Below are 16,873 nucleotides of genomic sequence, written 5' to 3'. Positions count from 1 at the left end.
ACATTCTGTACTGTTTCTTAAAGCATTCCAAGTAGGTCCTCTTTATGTTAGCTGCCTTAGAAACATCTTCAGAGAGGTTTTACAAAATAACCTGCATATTTTTTTCAGGTTAAAAACTACTGTTTATTTAAGAAAAAGTTCATTAGCAATAGGTTCCATAAAGGCACCCACCAGTAACAAATCATAACCACAACACACACAAACAGCTTCCCAAACCCTTCCACACACAAGGCTCAGACGCATCCCAGGACCAGACGCGTCTGAGAGGATTTTATTTCAGCCTGAAAGCAACGAAGGGCAAAGCCGACACACGCGTAGAGAACGGGAATAGCCCACAGAAAAGGACGGGGCTTCTCCCAAGTCCGCTCGGGCTGCCCTTCTCACAGCCCCACACGCGACCCACGGAGCACACGAAGGACCCACAGCCCCAAGATACCGCACCGCTTTCAAAAGACCACACACAGAGAGCAACGAACGCTAGAAGTAATAGCTAACAGCATCTTACGCACACTCCCCACCGCTGCCGTCAGGTGTGGTGAGCAGCAGGTCCCGCGCCGCGCCCACGCACACAGACAAACGCCCCGCTACTCACCTACAGCTGCCGCCTCCCTCAGCACAACCACCTGTTGCTCACAGGGCAAGGCGGGGAGGGAGGGCGTCCAATAGCGGGGCGGAGGGGCGGGGCCGCTGCCGGGCACCGCCCGCCGGAGGAGATATGGGGCGTAGGGGTCGATGCCGCGTTGCGGCAGTGTGTGGTGGGGGGTGTGCAGCAGGGGTTCGTTTGCTTGAGAGTAGTAGTGTTATGGGTAGCCTAGCTAGGCTTTGGGGTTGGTGGGGTGCAGCCTGGGGGTGAGGCGATTAAATGCCGTTGAGCCTCGGGGTGGCGCTGAGGAGCACCGTGCGTTTGACGGAGAAGGTTTGGGCCCTGCTGGCCGCCGTCCCGCCTTTCCCGCCCTTCCCGCACTTCCCGCCTCGGCGGTGCGGTTCAAAGCCGGAGCTATGGCCGAGCAGGGCCTGGAGATGGCCTCTATGATCCCCGCGCTGCGGGAGCTCGCTAGGTAGGCCCGGCCCGCTCACAGGCGCGGGGATCTCAGGGGAAGGCCTGGTTCTGGGGGGGGGGGGCGGGGGGGCGGGCGGGCGAGGCAGGGTTCTTCCCCGCCACTCCGTGAGGGCTCTGGGGCTGCGCCCACGTCGTCGTCTTCTGTCGTTTCCTCGCCCCTACTGCCTGCCTGGGGCCCTGCCTCCCTCCTGGGCTGTGCTTGGGGGCAGCGGTAGGGGGATTTGCTGTGGCACAGCGCTCGGTGTGCCGGAGCCCTCCGTAATGCTTACGGCGAGGTTTTCCTGACAGTTAAAGCATCTCCACCTGAAAGTAGCACCAGTACCATTACATAAATGCCACACTGAGGGGGGGGAAGGAGCTGAAGCTTGCGTTCTTTGCTTCTTGAGGCAATGCACTAAGCAAAATTGATCTTCCGTGGTGTACTTGTAAAACACATGCAAATTACTACTTTGGTTCACTGTTGAGCTTCTAAGAAAGCTAGATTGTTTATAGTATTAGATGGATGAACATACAAGTTTCTCACAAGTGTGCTAGGTATCCAACCAGTATGGCTTCTCTGGAGCCATTCATGGTCCCTACTCTGGTTGCAATCTGCATTGTGTAAGGTGGAATAAAAGTACATACCTGAGGCTTCTAGGTACTGCAGTTATTTACTACACACATACTCACAGATGGGAAATTGCTGTTGTCCAGCTCAGTTGACTGGAGCTGCTCTAGCTTAAGGTGAAAGCAGCATTGGAACTTTTCACACCTGGGGCATGTATCTTCTCCATTTGCCTAGAGAGAATAAATGTTTGTCTCCAAAGGTTTAATGGCACTATAAAGACTGCAGCTTTGTTCTGTGCTAGGGAACTAGGTGATGTGGAGGTGTGAATATACATTGACATTTTGACCTAACGTCTTAGTCACCTGAGAAGTGCTGCTGGCACCTCTTAGCCTGCGTACCTGTTGCTGGTCTGTTGAATAATTTTGTTAATTCCAAAAGAAAAACAAGCTGTTAATTTTATTTTTCTTCACTAAATCTGTTTTGCTTTGTAGCAGTATGTGACCTTAAGAGATTGGGATTGTGTGTGATGTATATCAAACATAATTGCATAAAAAAGCTAAATGGCTTTCAGCATTTCATACAGCTTTTTTACCTAGGAAAAGTAGGGAAGAGAAGAGCTTGAAATACATTGGTCACTAAAACAAGAAAACCAGTGGCATTTCTTTTTGAAAACTTCTAAAAGAAAATGATCCGTTTTGGTATTTAATGCTGTGTTGTTGAGGTGGACATTAATTATTTTGTATTATATAATATCATGCTTTTAATTTTAGTGCTACTCCAGAAGAATACAATATAGTTGTTCAGAAACCAAGACAAATACTCTGCCAGTTCATTGACAGAATTCTTACTGATGTAGATGTGGGTGAGTATTGCATATCTGGTATCTCAAATGATTACCTGATGTATGTTTTAAGTAATTCACAGGCCCACAGTTACAACTCATTTCAACAAAGATTAGTACTCGAATGCAGTACTGTTTATGTCTATTTTTTTAATAACCTCTGTGTTTAAATATTTGCTATGAAATAACTTAAGACAAATGTATATTTGGAAAAAAAAAAAGGTGGATCTAAGTGCTCAGAATTCTTTTTGTCTAAAGTGATTGCTCATTGATCTTAATATTCACAAGGTCTTCAAGAATTAAAACACTTTGATGTAAAAACCTTGATTTTTAATTTCAGGGTGGTAATTAGTCCTTCAATCATGTTAAGGTTCCAGTTACTGCAGTAGTTTAACAGTATTTTGAGTAATTGTGAAATATAGACTCTGGAATTCTGGCATTTAGAATTGGACATTTGCTTTAAGGAGACTCATTGTAAGGTGATCTTTAATATCTGTGTTAAACTGTATTTTATCATATTATATATATACAGAAATATTTATTATCCACTGTTTCCATGGGATATTTTCATGTAGCTGTCTCTCTAAGATGGATTTTATCTAGTGAATTGATCATTTTAAGTATTATGGTACCGTTCAGGTAAAGTATTTGTTAATTCTCCTCTGTTCCTGAGAGGGAAGAATAAAAATGAAAAGCCAGACTATTTTAGGTATTGGTTTTAAATAAGGAAGTATTTTATCTTTACTATGTAACTTTTTTCCTTAACTCCTACGTAAATTTTAGATAGCTTTCTCCTTGTGCTCTTTATGTAACTGTGTGAAGACTGGGTAACTCTGAAGTGACTTGGTTATCTGTTTTAAAAGAGCAGTATAGCAGCACTTTAAGTTCTTTGATTCTGTAAGCTTATGTTCAAACTATAACTTGCAGCTTTCTAAACAATGCTTAATTTTCTAGATCATTTATCTAGAGAGAATCAATTGAAAATTAAAATGTCATCTTTCTGCTATTTTTCAATAATCAAAGAGCTACATGTAGTACTAAATTAATGGAGGTAGTGGTAATGGATAATATGCTGAGTAATTTTATATTTTTCTTCATACTTTTTGGCTTCCTGCACAGGGTTTACAGTAACCATAAAATCTTTTTCATTGAAGAGTAAGGTATACTCAGAATTGATAGCTATACAAGTTTGATACCATATCATAATGTTTTATACACTAGATCTATGAATTCCTTGTTTTGAATACGACCAAAATTACAGAAGTTGATATCATTGTAATATTAATTAAGAATTTTCTTTTCTTTTTTTACAGTTGCTTTGGAACTCATTAAGAAATCAGATTCACAGCCAAGTTCTGTAATGCTACTAGATTTTATTCAACATATCATGAAATCTTCTCCCCTTATGTTTGTAAATGTCGATGGAAGTCAAGAGGAAACAGAGTGCAATTGCATTGGTGAGCTTGCTGTTGTCCATATTAGAAATTGCTATTTCCAGAATTTTATTATTTTTGCCAATGGGATCATACGAAAGAAGAAAAATGTAGAGAAGAGAAATTCAGAAGATAACTATTACATATATGCATCTTATGATAGACTTCTTTTCTTGTAATTTGGTTTGCATCTGTGATAATGGATATTTACCTGAACAGACTTTGACCTTATTCAGTACTGTTGCTTAATCTCATATTGATGAGCTATCCCATAACATAGTTGTTGCCTGAAGATTTTTTGTCATGGAGCAAAATGTCTCAAGTAACCTATTCTAAAACCAGTCTTTTTTCTTCTTGCCCCTTTTTCAGCAAGATCTCCTGCTGAAGAAATGCTTTATGCTTACTAAGCTTACATTCCTTTATTTCATTACTGCATTTATTTATTTACTATGATGATTAACTTTGCTCTTAAGGAGGTACTCCTTTATTAAGAGGCTTTGGCTTTCATCTTAATGAACTTCTGTGTACTGTTTCTTTTTCTTGCCCTAGAATTTAGTAATTGGATCATAACAAGACTTCTCCGAATTGCTGCAACTCCAAGCTGTATCACATTGCACAAGAACATCTCTGATGTCATTTGCTCTTTACTTTTCCTGTTTAAAATGAAAAGTTGCTCCATCTTTGAAACGCTAACAAGAGACTTGCTACAGCTTTTCCAAGATTTAATCTTCCTGCATGAACGAGACACACAAAAGCAGCTCTGGGGAGATGTGCTGGTATGGCCAGTGACAGTGAAGAGATTTTCAAGTAATGCAAGTGACAATGTGGCATATTTAAGATTAGCACCATTGCACCTGATGGGTATGCCCAATGTAGAATGTCTGGAAGTTATATTGTTGTCTATCCTGATGGATATTGCTGCAGATGTATTTTTTGTAAGACAGGATACTGTTCTCTGGGGAATAGGATGCTCCCTGTTGGAGTATGGTTGTCCAAAGGTTAAAGCTTTAGCAATGAACTTTTTAATAAAATTAATTCATTTGGGAGGACCTCCGGAACAGCTGGCCAGTGTTTTCTTCACAGTCTTTTTCGGAATTCTACATTCAGCACTTGAAATGGATACTGAAGAACTGGAACTCTGCGGAGAACCGTTCTTACAATTGGTGAGAACATTAATGCCTTTTGAAGCAGACTCTTACAAAAACATTGAACCTGTCTATTTGAATATGCTACTGGAGAAGCTTTGTGCACTGTTTGAAGGAGATATGTTTATGCATCTTCGTTCCGAAAAGCTGAAAGCTGCTTTTTGCCATATACTGCAATATTTTCTGGAGTTGGTTCCGCCTGGCTATGAATCTGCCTTACAAGTAAGAAAAGTCCATGTCAATACCATATGCAAAGTTTTTGTGAGCGTGCTTGGAACTCAGGAAGAACAAGAGGTAGGTTAATTTTTAAAATTATTTATCTGTGCGAAGAAAATCCAGGAAATATTCTATTGCTAGGTTGATACCTTCCTTGTTTCTCAGCTCTTTCATGTATTTTTTGTAGGTTAGAGTTCTTTAGTTGGATGTAGTTGGACCCTATCTTTTTCAGATGTATTGAACTATTGAAAAGGCTGTGCAGACACAAGAATCTGCTTACAAGTGTACTATTAAGTACACTTGTATATAAGGCACAGAATAGGCATAAATAAGGGCAGCTTAATGTACAATTTCCCTTAAACAACTGAGCTACTCTTGCTCTCTGAATGTTTTTAATTGTACTTACTGGGGATGAGGAGACAGGATTATATTAAAATAATGAGGTGTCGATGCACTGAGTCTTCTGTCTACTCATGCAGCCATGCATATCGTATCTGTTGTCTCTTAAATTTGTGTGTATTTTAACAACTTTGCTAGCCAGATACTATGGGAAGAACTTGGAAATAGATGTCCAAACAAGCTGCATTCCTTCTGGTGGAAATGCACAAAACTTCATCACTTCTGAAAGTTTTCATCATGTAATTAAAAATCTTTTACAGAGATGTCTTTAACACCTTAAATGTTATTGTTTAATTATGACATTTTAAGCCAGAAATAGTAATAAAGCGTATTTGGGAAGCAACGCATAACACACATCATGGTACTTTTGTTTGCATGTTCTAGTATCTGGTGAGTCCACTTTACACAGTATTAAAAACACAAACAGAAGAAATCTATCAGGAGCTTCATCAGAGCCAGTTAGATACTTCTGATACCAGTGGGTGGAGCAGCAGCAGTGATGAAGTTCCACAGAAAAGACGGCGACTGAGCCTACCAGCAAAGCATCCAAAGAAATCACCTGCACCAGATCTGTATGCCACTCATTCAGTAACCACTTTTATAGTTATTTGGAATAACAATATTTTTTTCTTTGAGGAAGAAGTTACTTCATAATGGTCATGGTGAAAGATTGTCCCTCTGGGAGAAGGTTTCAATGATATTTTGAAGGATTAGAATCAATCAGTGAGTTTTAAGCGAAGCTTTAGTTAGGAATCTGTCTTTTTATTTTTAGTATGTACTGTTTTCATTTATACACACGGAAAACAGAGAAGTTGAGAGGATACTTAGTGTGGTGGAATAATGTAGTTAGCTATTTTGTCAACCTGGATGCGTTTGTAGCCAGGTTGTTCGGGGATGAACAAACTCAGTTTTCCTGGCCTCCCCCCCCTTTTTTTTTTGTGCTTCAGCTCCTTTATGATCTTGGAATGTCTCCAGCATAATGGTCTCTTTCTTGTACTTGGGCACTCAATACCAGCTCTAGCATGCTGCATTCCAGATGTGATCTGTCAACTAGAGAAGACTTTGGTTAGCCTTTTCTCTTGATAATACAACCCAGTATGAAGTTGACCTTCTTTGCAACAGACACACACTGCTCTCTTGTGTTCAACTTACTACAGATCCACTCTTTTTCTAGAAAGCTGCTTGCTTATCCAGTTCATGTCCCCTTAATAAGCAGCTCTCCTCTAGAGAGAGAGACCTCTCACTGTAGAAAGGAATTAGATTAGTTGGGCATTATTTTCTTTTGCTAAATATATGTTGGTTGTTCCCAGATGTTTTCTTGTCCCTTGTGTGGCTAGAAAGGGGTTCAGGGAAGACTTGCACAGGGACTGAGGGTTCTGGTCATCAGGAAACACCTTGGTCATCATGACTTTACAGGTGTTGTAGGCTATGCCTTTATAGCTATTCAGATAGGTTTCAGTTGCTTCATGCTTGATTTTAGAATTAGCATGTAAGTCTCTCAAAGAACTTATTTAAAGTGAAGTTTCCTTTGTTATTTTCCTAATCCTGTAGTCCGACATGGGTTAGCTATTTTTGATGTGATGACTGCTCTTTTCTGGTGGTGTAGGGGGCAGGCAGTAACCAATGAAAACAGCCCTTTGTGTTTGAAAGTAATCAATATGATCAAATTACAGACTTAGCCCGGTAAACATGAAATTGAAGAGTACACTGTGGAATGCCATCACAAAGAAAGCTGCATCTTTAATATCTGTCCTCGAGAAAGAAAGTCTGACGGCGAATGTTCTTCAGACTGCAGAAGGAATTGCCATAATTCTGCAACTAGCCGCGTTGTGTGTAGTTCATTGCTCTCCCCCAACAAATTCTAGCAGGTAAAGCTTCCAAGGTGAAACCATGAGACCAATAGTGCTTTGTAATTATTAATACGATTTGTGTAGATTACTTTAATACTTACCCATTTACCGGGGCAAGTCCTCCTTGTCTTGAAGAGGTATAATAACATATGTAACATAATGATAGCATAGTAACTTCTCTGAGAAGCATTATAATATTAAATGTTTATAATCTGTTGCATTGATTGTATGGTTTCTATTTTTAACAGTACAGATCATAAAGTAACTCATCTGTGTAACACTGACACATGCAAGAATACTCCATGCTCCTTGGATTCTGTGGAGAATATACAATTCACATGGATTTCCTCTGACTTTATCACAAGAGTAGTGAAAGCGTGTGGGAACCTGTTAGAGGCTGCTACAAAGATGGTTAACCTAGAACAAGTGATTGACAGAACAGTGAAAATCTTTGATGCGTTGCTGTATGCACAAAGTAAGAAATCCTTTAAGTTAGCACATCTTTTGTTGGGCTTCTAAGCTAAGAATATATCTGAATGAATTGACTTGTAGATGTATTGGAAGAACAGATTTTTTGTTAGAACTCCAATTTCAGTACAAAAAAAGCTTAAATTGAAAAGAGGAAAAGGGGGACAAACTTCTATTTTAAGAGCTTTGTTTTCATCACTTTTTGAACATGCTTTACAAGTCTGTTTCTCTGTACTTCTTTTGATTTCATCTCAACGAGACTATATGGAGAAAGTGAATATGTGTAACAAAGTAATCTTTATCACTTTTCTTTTGAAACATGCAGGAGCAGCATGCTGTATTACCTCTGTTTCACTCAAACATTTCAAAGCTTCTGATTGCTTTAATTGAAACTTGGCATGCTAGCAGAGTACCAAAAATATGAGGAATTCATGTAGGGTGGTCAGTTGTCTCGTGTGTTTTATTTTTAAAGAAGCTAGGAGTATGGAAAACAGTCTTCTAAGGTTTAAGTGGCATTGTGAGTTCAGCTTACTAGCCATCTCAAAGTCCACCTGAAAGTCTTCATACAAATCCAGAGATACCCAAGTTATATGTTTTCTCCTGCTCACGTATTACATGCTGCTGTTTCATGAGGGTTTTGTATTTTGATATAAGACTACATTATTATATGTAGAAAACGTAGAATGTCAACATTTGAGAGTATCATTACTATTCTTTGTTGATAGGAAAAAAAGTAACATTCTCTAGTAAATTAAGAACATCATAAGCATCTACTCAGCTTACATAAAAAAGATGTTTTTCTTTTTTAACCCCCTCACTAGTAAAAATTCCACTGAATCATCAGATTCTTGATAATATGTGTGGATTGCTGTCTCTACCCTGGATTTGCAGCCATCCTGATGTTTCTCCTTTTAAAACATCTGCTTTTGGGACCGATCCTCTAGTTTTAAGTCAAAAAACTGCTCAGAGTTTCTGTAAGTATGTTAAATTATGTAAATGTCTCTCAGAAATGATTGCACTGCAGTAAAATTGCTTTCTTTGCCCTTTCATAATCACTTATAATAACGTACAATAAATAATGTGTTTTTTTCTTCAGCACCTCGAACTCAGTCACGTTGTGTGTTCCTTCTGTCTCTCTTCCCGAGAAACATTCATCTGGATTGGCGAAAATCCATTTACTATTGGGCACTACAAAGTCCCCATGAAGTAATTCGGGCTACATGTGTTAAAGGATTCTCTTTCCTGCTTCATCCACCAAGTGTGCAGTCCTTCAGTACGATTCCAAAGGCTCTTTTGTATGTACTAATATCTCTCTTCTCTTTTCATGCATGAAGAAAACAGCATGTATAAGGAATGACTTATAAGCATTAAAATAAACGTTTATTTGTATTTCATCCAGAGTCTAGCAGACTTAGATTTTAGAACTCATAAGAAATATCAGCAGATTGTGTATACATGAAGATAGGCTAGCATTCACTTACCAGATCAGTATACAAGTTCCTTTGCTACTTGAAGGCCCTATTTCTAAACAGTAAATTAAAACTTACGAGGGGAAAAGGAATGTCTTTGTCAGTAAAACATGCATTTGTACATATGTTTTTAAAACCTTTCCAGTTTCTCTTCTTTTTGTATATACTTCTTGCCCTCTTCTGTTCTATTGTCTGTAGTCTTCAGTTGATATATAATGTTCCAAGAACACTATGGCCAGTATGGCTTCAGACATTTAAGCTAAGCTTGAAGTTAGTTGAAAAGGACAAATATAATCTAGTAAAGCAGATCCTTAAATTGTCCTATAATGTTCTCAGTATAGTTAGAGAATTCAGACAATGTAGATATGTAAATTTCTGTGTTTAATATTTTGCTTAATTTTTTAAAATGTTTTTGTTTTTATGTCAATTTCAGAAACCAAATCCAAGATGAGTCTGATCTAGTCAAGGAGGCTTGTGCTGCTATTGTTGGGAAATTATCTTGCTGTCTTTCTGGTACATTCTGTGTACAGCCTCCTTCAGCAGACTCTGCTATAAAGCATGCTGCCTGTGATATTTTATGTAACGGCCTTACTGCGACTTCTGCTCATGAAAAAACTTGCTGTGTGCAAGCCTGTGTTTTTAAGCCATTTCTTATTCTTCTTGAGAACAAAGTGTCCAGTTCAGTAAAACTAGGTAGGAATTTATTTTACTATGTTTCTGTACGTTCCCCTTTTTTAATATGTATTGCTTTGGGTAGGTGGTTTTGTTTCGTTGTTGGTTTCTTTTTCTTTAGCTAAGATGGTGCTTGAAATTTTGTATTTCAGTTGATATCAGTGACGACGTTAGATGTTGTTATGATAATCCTTTTAAACTACTGTGGTTAATTTTAATTTGTGGCCACACCTATGAATGTAATACTTGATAAAATCTAAATTTTGAATAACTTTTTCAGTTTCTCAATATTTCGTCTTTTCAGAAATAAGTATGTGCTTCAGTGCTTATTTCTATCATTGGTTTATTTAAAAAATAAATTAAAAATAAACTAATTAAAAGTATCTTTTTCTTTCTTCCACCAACCCATGCTGCATAGCATTTATAGAAAACATACCTCACCTTTGCAAACATCTGGATTTTAACAGTGATGAGTCAAGTGTGAAGGTTCTCATTGGGTCTTTATTAAATCTAATGGAAGATCCAGACAAAGATGTACGCGTGGCTTTCAGTGACTGCATAAAGAGCATATTAGAATCCTTAGACTCTGAAGAAGGATTCATAAAAGAGGTGAATTCATATTTACTTTTTGTTGTTTTTTTTTCCAACTTCGTTTACTGATGTTTTGTTTTCATGTGGTCTAGCTCTTTGTTTCAAGAATGAAAGAAGCGTATACACATGCCAAAATATCAAGAAATAATGAGCTTAAGGATACCTTGATTCTCACAACAGGAGATATTGGAAGGTAATTTTGAGAATACATTGAAAAATGCAAAGTACTGTCAGTTTGTGAGGCAGAGTAACTTTTTGTTAAGTTTACTTATTTCAAGCTCAACCTTTGTCCAGAGTCCCTTGCAACTGTATTAAGCTTTTGATGCATACAAAATTTGCATCGTTCTTTTTCTGTGGTACTGTGGCAGGTACAGTCTAGCTATTCATATACAATGAAGAGTTGTTTTAGCATTACAGTAATTACCTATTGTTAAGCAATTTTCTTAGTGCAATGACTGCTTTTCTTTCTAATTACTTTTTATTTGCTTGCTTTTTAAGGGCATCGAAAGGAGATTTGGTACCGTTTGCCCTCTTGCATTTGTTGCATTGTTTGCTGTCCAAGTCAGCTTCTGTGGCTGGAGCAGCATACACTGAAATTCGGTCCCTGGCAGCAGCTAAGTCCATAAAACTACAAGCTTTTTTCAGTCAGTACAAGAAACCCATCTGTCAGGTAAAAATAAGAGTTGGTGATTTATGAAGACATCAATTCAAATTCTTTTTGTGTGTTTTGAAAATGTTATTAAAGTTAAACCTTACGCTATTTTACAAGGTGAAACCTCAAAAAAAAAAAAAAAAAAACCCACTCTGGAAAGAATGGGAAATATTTCATCTTGTCATTAGTCTTCTCCCTTCACCAGCATTGCTTTTCTCTTTTATTCCCTAGATGCCTTAATGCTGACATAGAGGAACTGTATATGTTCTTGCATTACATGGTACCATTGTCATTGGTGGCTAGAATGTAAATTTGAAATTTAAATCTAACTTTGTTACAGGCATAATAATGCCATGTTTAACATTACCTAAAGACAGAAATTCTGCTTTAAGTATTAAAGTCATATTTTTCTGGTTTTGAATGTTCTTTCTGAATTGTGTGCAACATCTGTGCCCGTGATTGCAAAATGAAATGCCATTATTAATCCGATTCTATCATGAAATAGTAATCTTTGATCTATGTGCAATACATGAGAAAGAAAAACAGATACATAGGAAGAATGAAACTCTTAAGCAGTGAAAAGGAAGGGAATAATGTTTAATATCTGTTTCTTCATGCTTAGTTTCTAGTGGAATCCCTGCACTCCAGCCAGATGGCAGTATTGAGTGCTCCATGCCAGGGTAATGAGCTGCACAAACAAGAAGCTGCTCACCAGAGAGAAATGGCTCTGGACATGTTGTCTGAGATTGCTAATGTGTTTGACTTTCCAGATCTAAATCGCTTTTTGTCAGTAAGTTGGTTAGTCCCTTTTACTTTTTTTTTGGGGGGGGGGTGTTTGTATGCTTGTGGATTTCTCTTTAGTCTATATTCCTCTTTGAGTGCTACAGATCTGATAACTTTTCTCTAGTTGCTGTTTGTTATATTTAGAACGATTCTGGATTGCTGGAACTAAGAGCTCAAGTATGGAGGAATTGTTTTATTAAGGAGATACAGTGATGACTCAGCTAATTCAAGTATGATGTTTAATGAACTGTCCATAGTCTGGACTACTAATTGAGTATATCTACACTTATGATTTACTGCACTGGAAGGGATTCTTTATAAGGCATGGTTTGCATAGTGTCTGTTTTCCTGTTTCAAATGAGGAAATAATTGTTCTGTGGATAAATGTTCTTGATCTGAATAAATATCTGCTGTGTATTTCTCTTCTACCAGCAAACAAAATACAAGTAAAACAATCTATGAAGCTATGTTAGGTTCAGATAAGCATCTCACTTCTTATTTGAATGTTTTAGTACTGGTTAGATGAAGCAGTTTTGTAAAAACAATCATTTCAACTGCTTTTTTGTTAAATGTTTACATCTCAAGTTCTTTATTACTATGGTCGTATGTAAGAACGTAGATATATGTTGACCAGGACCTGGATTTGGTGTTTTTGGAGGGGGATTTTGTCTGTATTTGTTTTATGTGTGGGTTATTTTGATTTGGTTTGATTTAATTCTGGGTTTTAATTTGCTGTTTGTTTTTTTATTTATTATTATTATTTGTTAAATTAAGCGTTGTTCTTAATTTACCAGCGGACCCTGCAAGTTTTGCTGCCTGACCTTGCAGCCAAGGCCAGTCCTGCAGCCTCCACCCTTATTCGAACCATAGCAAAACAGCTGAACGTAAACCGAAGAGAGATTTTAATCAACAACTTCAAGTACATCTTCTCTCATTTGGTCTGTTCCTGTTCTAAGGATGAGCTTGAGCGGGCACTTCATTACCTCAAGGTAAACTCATACTTGCTTTGTTACAGTCCACAGCTCCCTGTCTCTATGTGCTAATTTCACTGAGGTGAAAGTAAGACCTGTTTTTTGTTGATTATAGAATGAGACTGAGATCGAACTGGGCAGCTTGTTGAGACAGGACTACCAAGGACTGCATAATGAATTACTGCTACGTATAGGAGAACACTATCAGCAAGTATTCAATGGTTTGTCAATATTGGCTTCATTTGCATCTCATGATGATCCCTATCAGGGACCTAGGGAAATAACGTCATCTGAGCAAATGGTAAGTACATCAACATATTCATTTTGTTTTGTTTAATGTAAAAATTTTTAATATTGAGTCTGGGAGTGAAGACAACTTGGTGTTTTCTGAGCATCACTTATAAATCTTATTTGAGACAGAAGTGAAGAGGAAAGGCTGTTATTGCATATTGAATGTTAGTCTAATACAGAGATACACAGCAAGAATGCATTAAGTAAAAAAAAAAAAAATTAAAAAAAACCCCACAGTGTAACAGGGATGTCTTTCATGAACGCTGCTACTTCTTAAGGAACACTATAAATGTTTGGGAATCTTTCCATTTGTCAGAATTACCATTTCATACTTGCCATGTCTTTACTTAAACTTAGCAATTTAGCAATGTGTTAACAGTAATTTTACTTGGTTTTCACTTTTTCACTTTTTTTTCCCCTCTCTCTACAGGCTGATTATCTGCAGCCTAAATTGCTTGGTATCTTGGCCTTTTTTAACATGCAGTTATTGAGTTCCAGTGTTGGCATTGAGGATAAAAAAATGGTACGTAAAATTAATATGAACATTAAAACAAAGAAGAACTACTTTGATACTCTAGACTTGCTTATGTGGTTGAGTAGTTGTTGAGAAAGGTTCAAAAAATGAGGTTTACACATGATTCTTTACAACTGATGATCTCACTGTGGGCTGGACTTTGTGTAAGTTGTTAAGTATGCTTCTCTTTACTGGTCAGCTGAAGTAAATAATTGAGTCACGTATGGTAAATAACACGTCACTCAATCAGTATTTATGAGTTAGGAATCCAAGTGTTTTACACATGCAAAACAAACATGAAAGAAATGAAGTGGAAGGGTATGGGAGGAAGTTGAAGTCAAGGATTTGAGGGCCTAGAAGTACAAACCTAATATTACTGCTGAAGGAAAATAGAGTGATGCAAATCTGAGGGAAACTGGACTTGACTTGTTTTGCTTCTTGTAGAGCAGCTCCTTTGAGCTTACAATAGAGAGACTTGAAAAATGAGAACTCACAGCTTGACACCTAAGACAAACTGCAAATTGTGATGTTCTGAGTCTGTGTGTTTCCAAGCATAAGGGAGACGTTTTAGCTACCACACAGGGGCAGTATAGGTAATCTATATAGATGGTTATGCAGTTCTGGAATGCATAACCTTGATGTTGATAGACTTGTTGTATTTTCTCTGTTGGTGTTCTCTTTCTAGCTTTTTGCTTCCGAGGTATTCTTATTGAAGTATTGTTATTTATTAACCATTTGTCTTGTTGCTTTCTGAATATCTTTTTTTCTTCCTTTATGCATCATTTCTTATCTTGTACCTGCTATTATTTATGTTTTTCCTTGTTTTGTTTTGTTTTTCCATGAGTGTATGAGAATCTTCCCTTCAAAGACCTTTTCTCAAGCTTTGGTTTCGTCCTCTGATAACTGATGTGTCATGCTGGACATTCTGCTGCCTTTGTCAGACACAGTGTGACTGTGACTGAAATATCTCCTACGTTTTTTTTCTTTTTTGCATCTTAACTATTACTCTTCAATCTTTCACCAGTCTCAGTGACAACTGACCTGTAAACTACTCCCTGAAGCTCACTATCACTTCTGCTATAATTTTTATGTCTATTCTCTTTGTTTTTAAATGCAAGTCTGTTTTCTCTATTTTCTAAATGTCTACTTTACAGCTTCTTGAGCTTTAGATGTATAATCAATCATCTAACAGATTTCTGTAACTGTAAATTCCACTGGTGTCTACAGTTCTTCCATCATCAATCTGTCAACCGTCTAAACAGTTAGATTTGTATTGTAGCCCTGTCATTCCAGATCTCATTTCCTTCTCCTTTTCTCTAATCCATAAATTATTTTTTTTGCAACATGAAACTGCATGTTTTTTTAACTGGGATTTTTAAAGTAATATATTTTGGTCTTGGGATAGACAGAAGGTGCAGTTTTAATACCTCATATGTTTAATGGGTATATGATGTCTTAATCCATGGTAGCTTGGTTGTATTAGAAGTGGTGGTTTGTAGGTGTTTTACGGAGAATCTAATACACCAAAATGTGTCGTCGTCTTTTTTTTTTTTACATATAGGCCCTGAACAGTCTTATGTCTTTAATGAAGCTTATGGGTCCCAAACACATCAGTTCAGTACGAGTGAAGATGATGACTACGCTGAGAACAGCTCTAAGATACAAGGATGACTTTCCAGAGCTGTGTTGCAGGTGAACTGATCGTGTTCCCAAGCAGTGACATACTTACCATTTGTCCTTGAATGCACTTGTTTTGTTTTAGACAGTAATCCAAACCACAGAGCTGAAATACTTTACAATACACTTCACAATTCACCTACAATATCTTTATGTAGTGAAGAATCATTGATTACTATTGTTTTTGTGTATTTTCTTGTTTAGAGCCTGGGACTGTTTTGTTCGAAGTCTGGACCATTCATACCTTGGCTCCTTGCTTAGTCATGTGATAGTAGCGTTGTTGCCTCTTATACATATCCAGCCAAAGGAAACTACAGCAGTGTTTCACTTTCTCATAGTTGAGAACAGGTACCACACAAAATATTTTCACTTCATTAACTCTTGTAATAGGAATTGCACTGAATGAAATTTGTCCAGTACTGAGATGAGAAAACTTAACGTTTTTTTGTGAACTAATAACTTGTTTTATAAAATTTCAACTTTAAATTTCAAGGAGATTTTTGAAATTTGATAAGTGATACCTTCATCTGAAAAGATATTCTTCCATTGACCTCATTAAAAATATACGATAGTGTGGCCAAGTTACAGTCTCTTCAGAGTGCTTCCCCTGACATCACTGCTGAGCTGGATTCTGTGTGTTTTCTGTTATTGGAATGGAAAACAGTTTGCATGTACAGGCCACGCAGACAGAATAACAGTGACTGCTAGCATTTATCCTAAGGTGGAGAGAAGTATACAGAGTGCTAACAGGAAGGAAATTAAGTCTTTATTTGAGTATTTGACAAATTTGAGTCATAATTATGAAAACCACAGCATTTATACATCGTTTTTGCAGCTGATCACATCACCTAAAAAGTGTAATACTTTTTTTTTTACTTCTTTTTTTTTTAAGATTTAAATTGTTATGACTTAAACTTTTAGGCACAGTGTTGTGTTTTAACTTTTATTCGTCTTTTGTAACGGTATTCTCTACGAATGGTCAGAGTTTACATTTTGATTATTTTTGTTGGGTTTTCATTTTCCTTCCATTTATCATACCAGAAGTTTGCAAAAGAAAAGGAGATGCTGTGAATAGCAAGGCCTTTATTGTAGCCTATGGCAGCTTGAAACTTGAAATAGGTTCCTTTGTGTTAGAAAGAGAAAATTCATTTTTTGGTCGTTTGTTTTCACATAAGAAGTGAAATTGGTTCAAAACCAAATGGTATTATCACACCTTTTCAAAAATAAGGAGTATGGGACTTGAGGGAGGTGAATGGCAATTTGGAAAGCAATGGGAAGAATTAAAGAGAGTAAT

General features: G+C 37.4%; 2 protein-coding genes across 14 annotated transcripts in view; one reads left to right on the top strand and one right to left on the bottom strand.

The window, feature by feature from the left end:
- PLS1 (plastin 1) overlaps positions 1-634 on the bottom strand; it is a 38,308-nt gene extending 37,674 nt beyond the window's left edge. For 5 of the 13 annotated variants that reach the window (XM_046898337.1, XM_040705484.2, NM_001396117.1 and 2 more), the window contains exon 1: positions 593-634. The gene's annotated coding sequence lies outside the window, so the exon portion shown is untranslated. Of the gene's footprint in view, positions 1-441 lie in introns of all 13 variants that reach the window. The other 8 variants (XM_046898339.1, XM_040705483.2, NM_001396115.1 and 5 more) reach the window with 3 other exon arrangements.
- A 343-nt stretch (positions 635-977) lies between these two features.
- Positions 978-16,873, top strand: part of ATR (ATR serine/threonine kinase) — a 36,024-nt gene continuing 20,128 nt past the window's right edge. The window contains exons 1-19 of the mRNA XM_015276960.4: positions 978-1,058; positions 2,378-2,469; positions 3,762-3,905; positions 4,431-5,320; positions 6,026-6,213; positions 7,315-7,509; positions 7,740-7,966; positions 8,781-8,933; positions 9,056-9,254; positions 9,862-10,121; positions 10,519-10,709; positions 10,784-10,884; positions 11,190-11,361; positions 11,966-12,133; positions 12,921-13,115; positions 13,213-13,398; positions 13,819-13,911; positions 15,464-15,594; positions 15,784-15,927. Coding sequence (XP_015132446.2) covers positions 1,000-1,058; positions 2,378-2,469; positions 3,762-3,905; positions 4,431-5,320; positions 6,026-6,213; positions 7,315-7,509; positions 7,740-7,966; positions 8,781-8,933; positions 9,056-9,254; positions 9,862-10,121; positions 10,519-10,709; positions 10,784-10,884; positions 11,190-11,361; positions 11,966-12,133; positions 12,921-13,115; positions 13,213-13,398; positions 13,819-13,911; positions 15,464-15,594; positions 15,784-15,927 — 3,788 coding nt within the window. The 5' untranslated portion in view covers positions 978-999. The remainder of the gene's footprint in view (positions 1,059-2,377; positions 2,470-3,761; positions 3,906-4,430; positions 5,321-6,025; positions 6,214-7,314; positions 7,510-7,739; positions 7,967-8,780; positions 8,934-9,055; positions 9,255-9,861; positions 10,122-10,518; positions 10,710-10,783; positions 10,885-11,189; positions 11,362-11,965; positions 12,134-12,920; positions 13,116-13,212; positions 13,399-13,818; positions 13,912-15,463; positions 15,595-15,783; positions 15,928-16,873) is intronic.

Source organism: Gallus gallus, chromosome 9 (genome assembly GCF_016699485.2).
Source record: "Gallus gallus isolate bGalGal1 chromosome 9, bGalGal1.mat.broiler.GRCg7b, whole genome shotgun sequence".
NCBI classification, from domain to species: Eukaryota; Metazoa; Chordata; class Aves; order Galliformes; family Phasianidae; genus Gallus; species Gallus gallus.
Note: the sequence above shows the minus strand (reverse complement) of the source record. Positions and strands in the feature narration are given on the sequence as shown.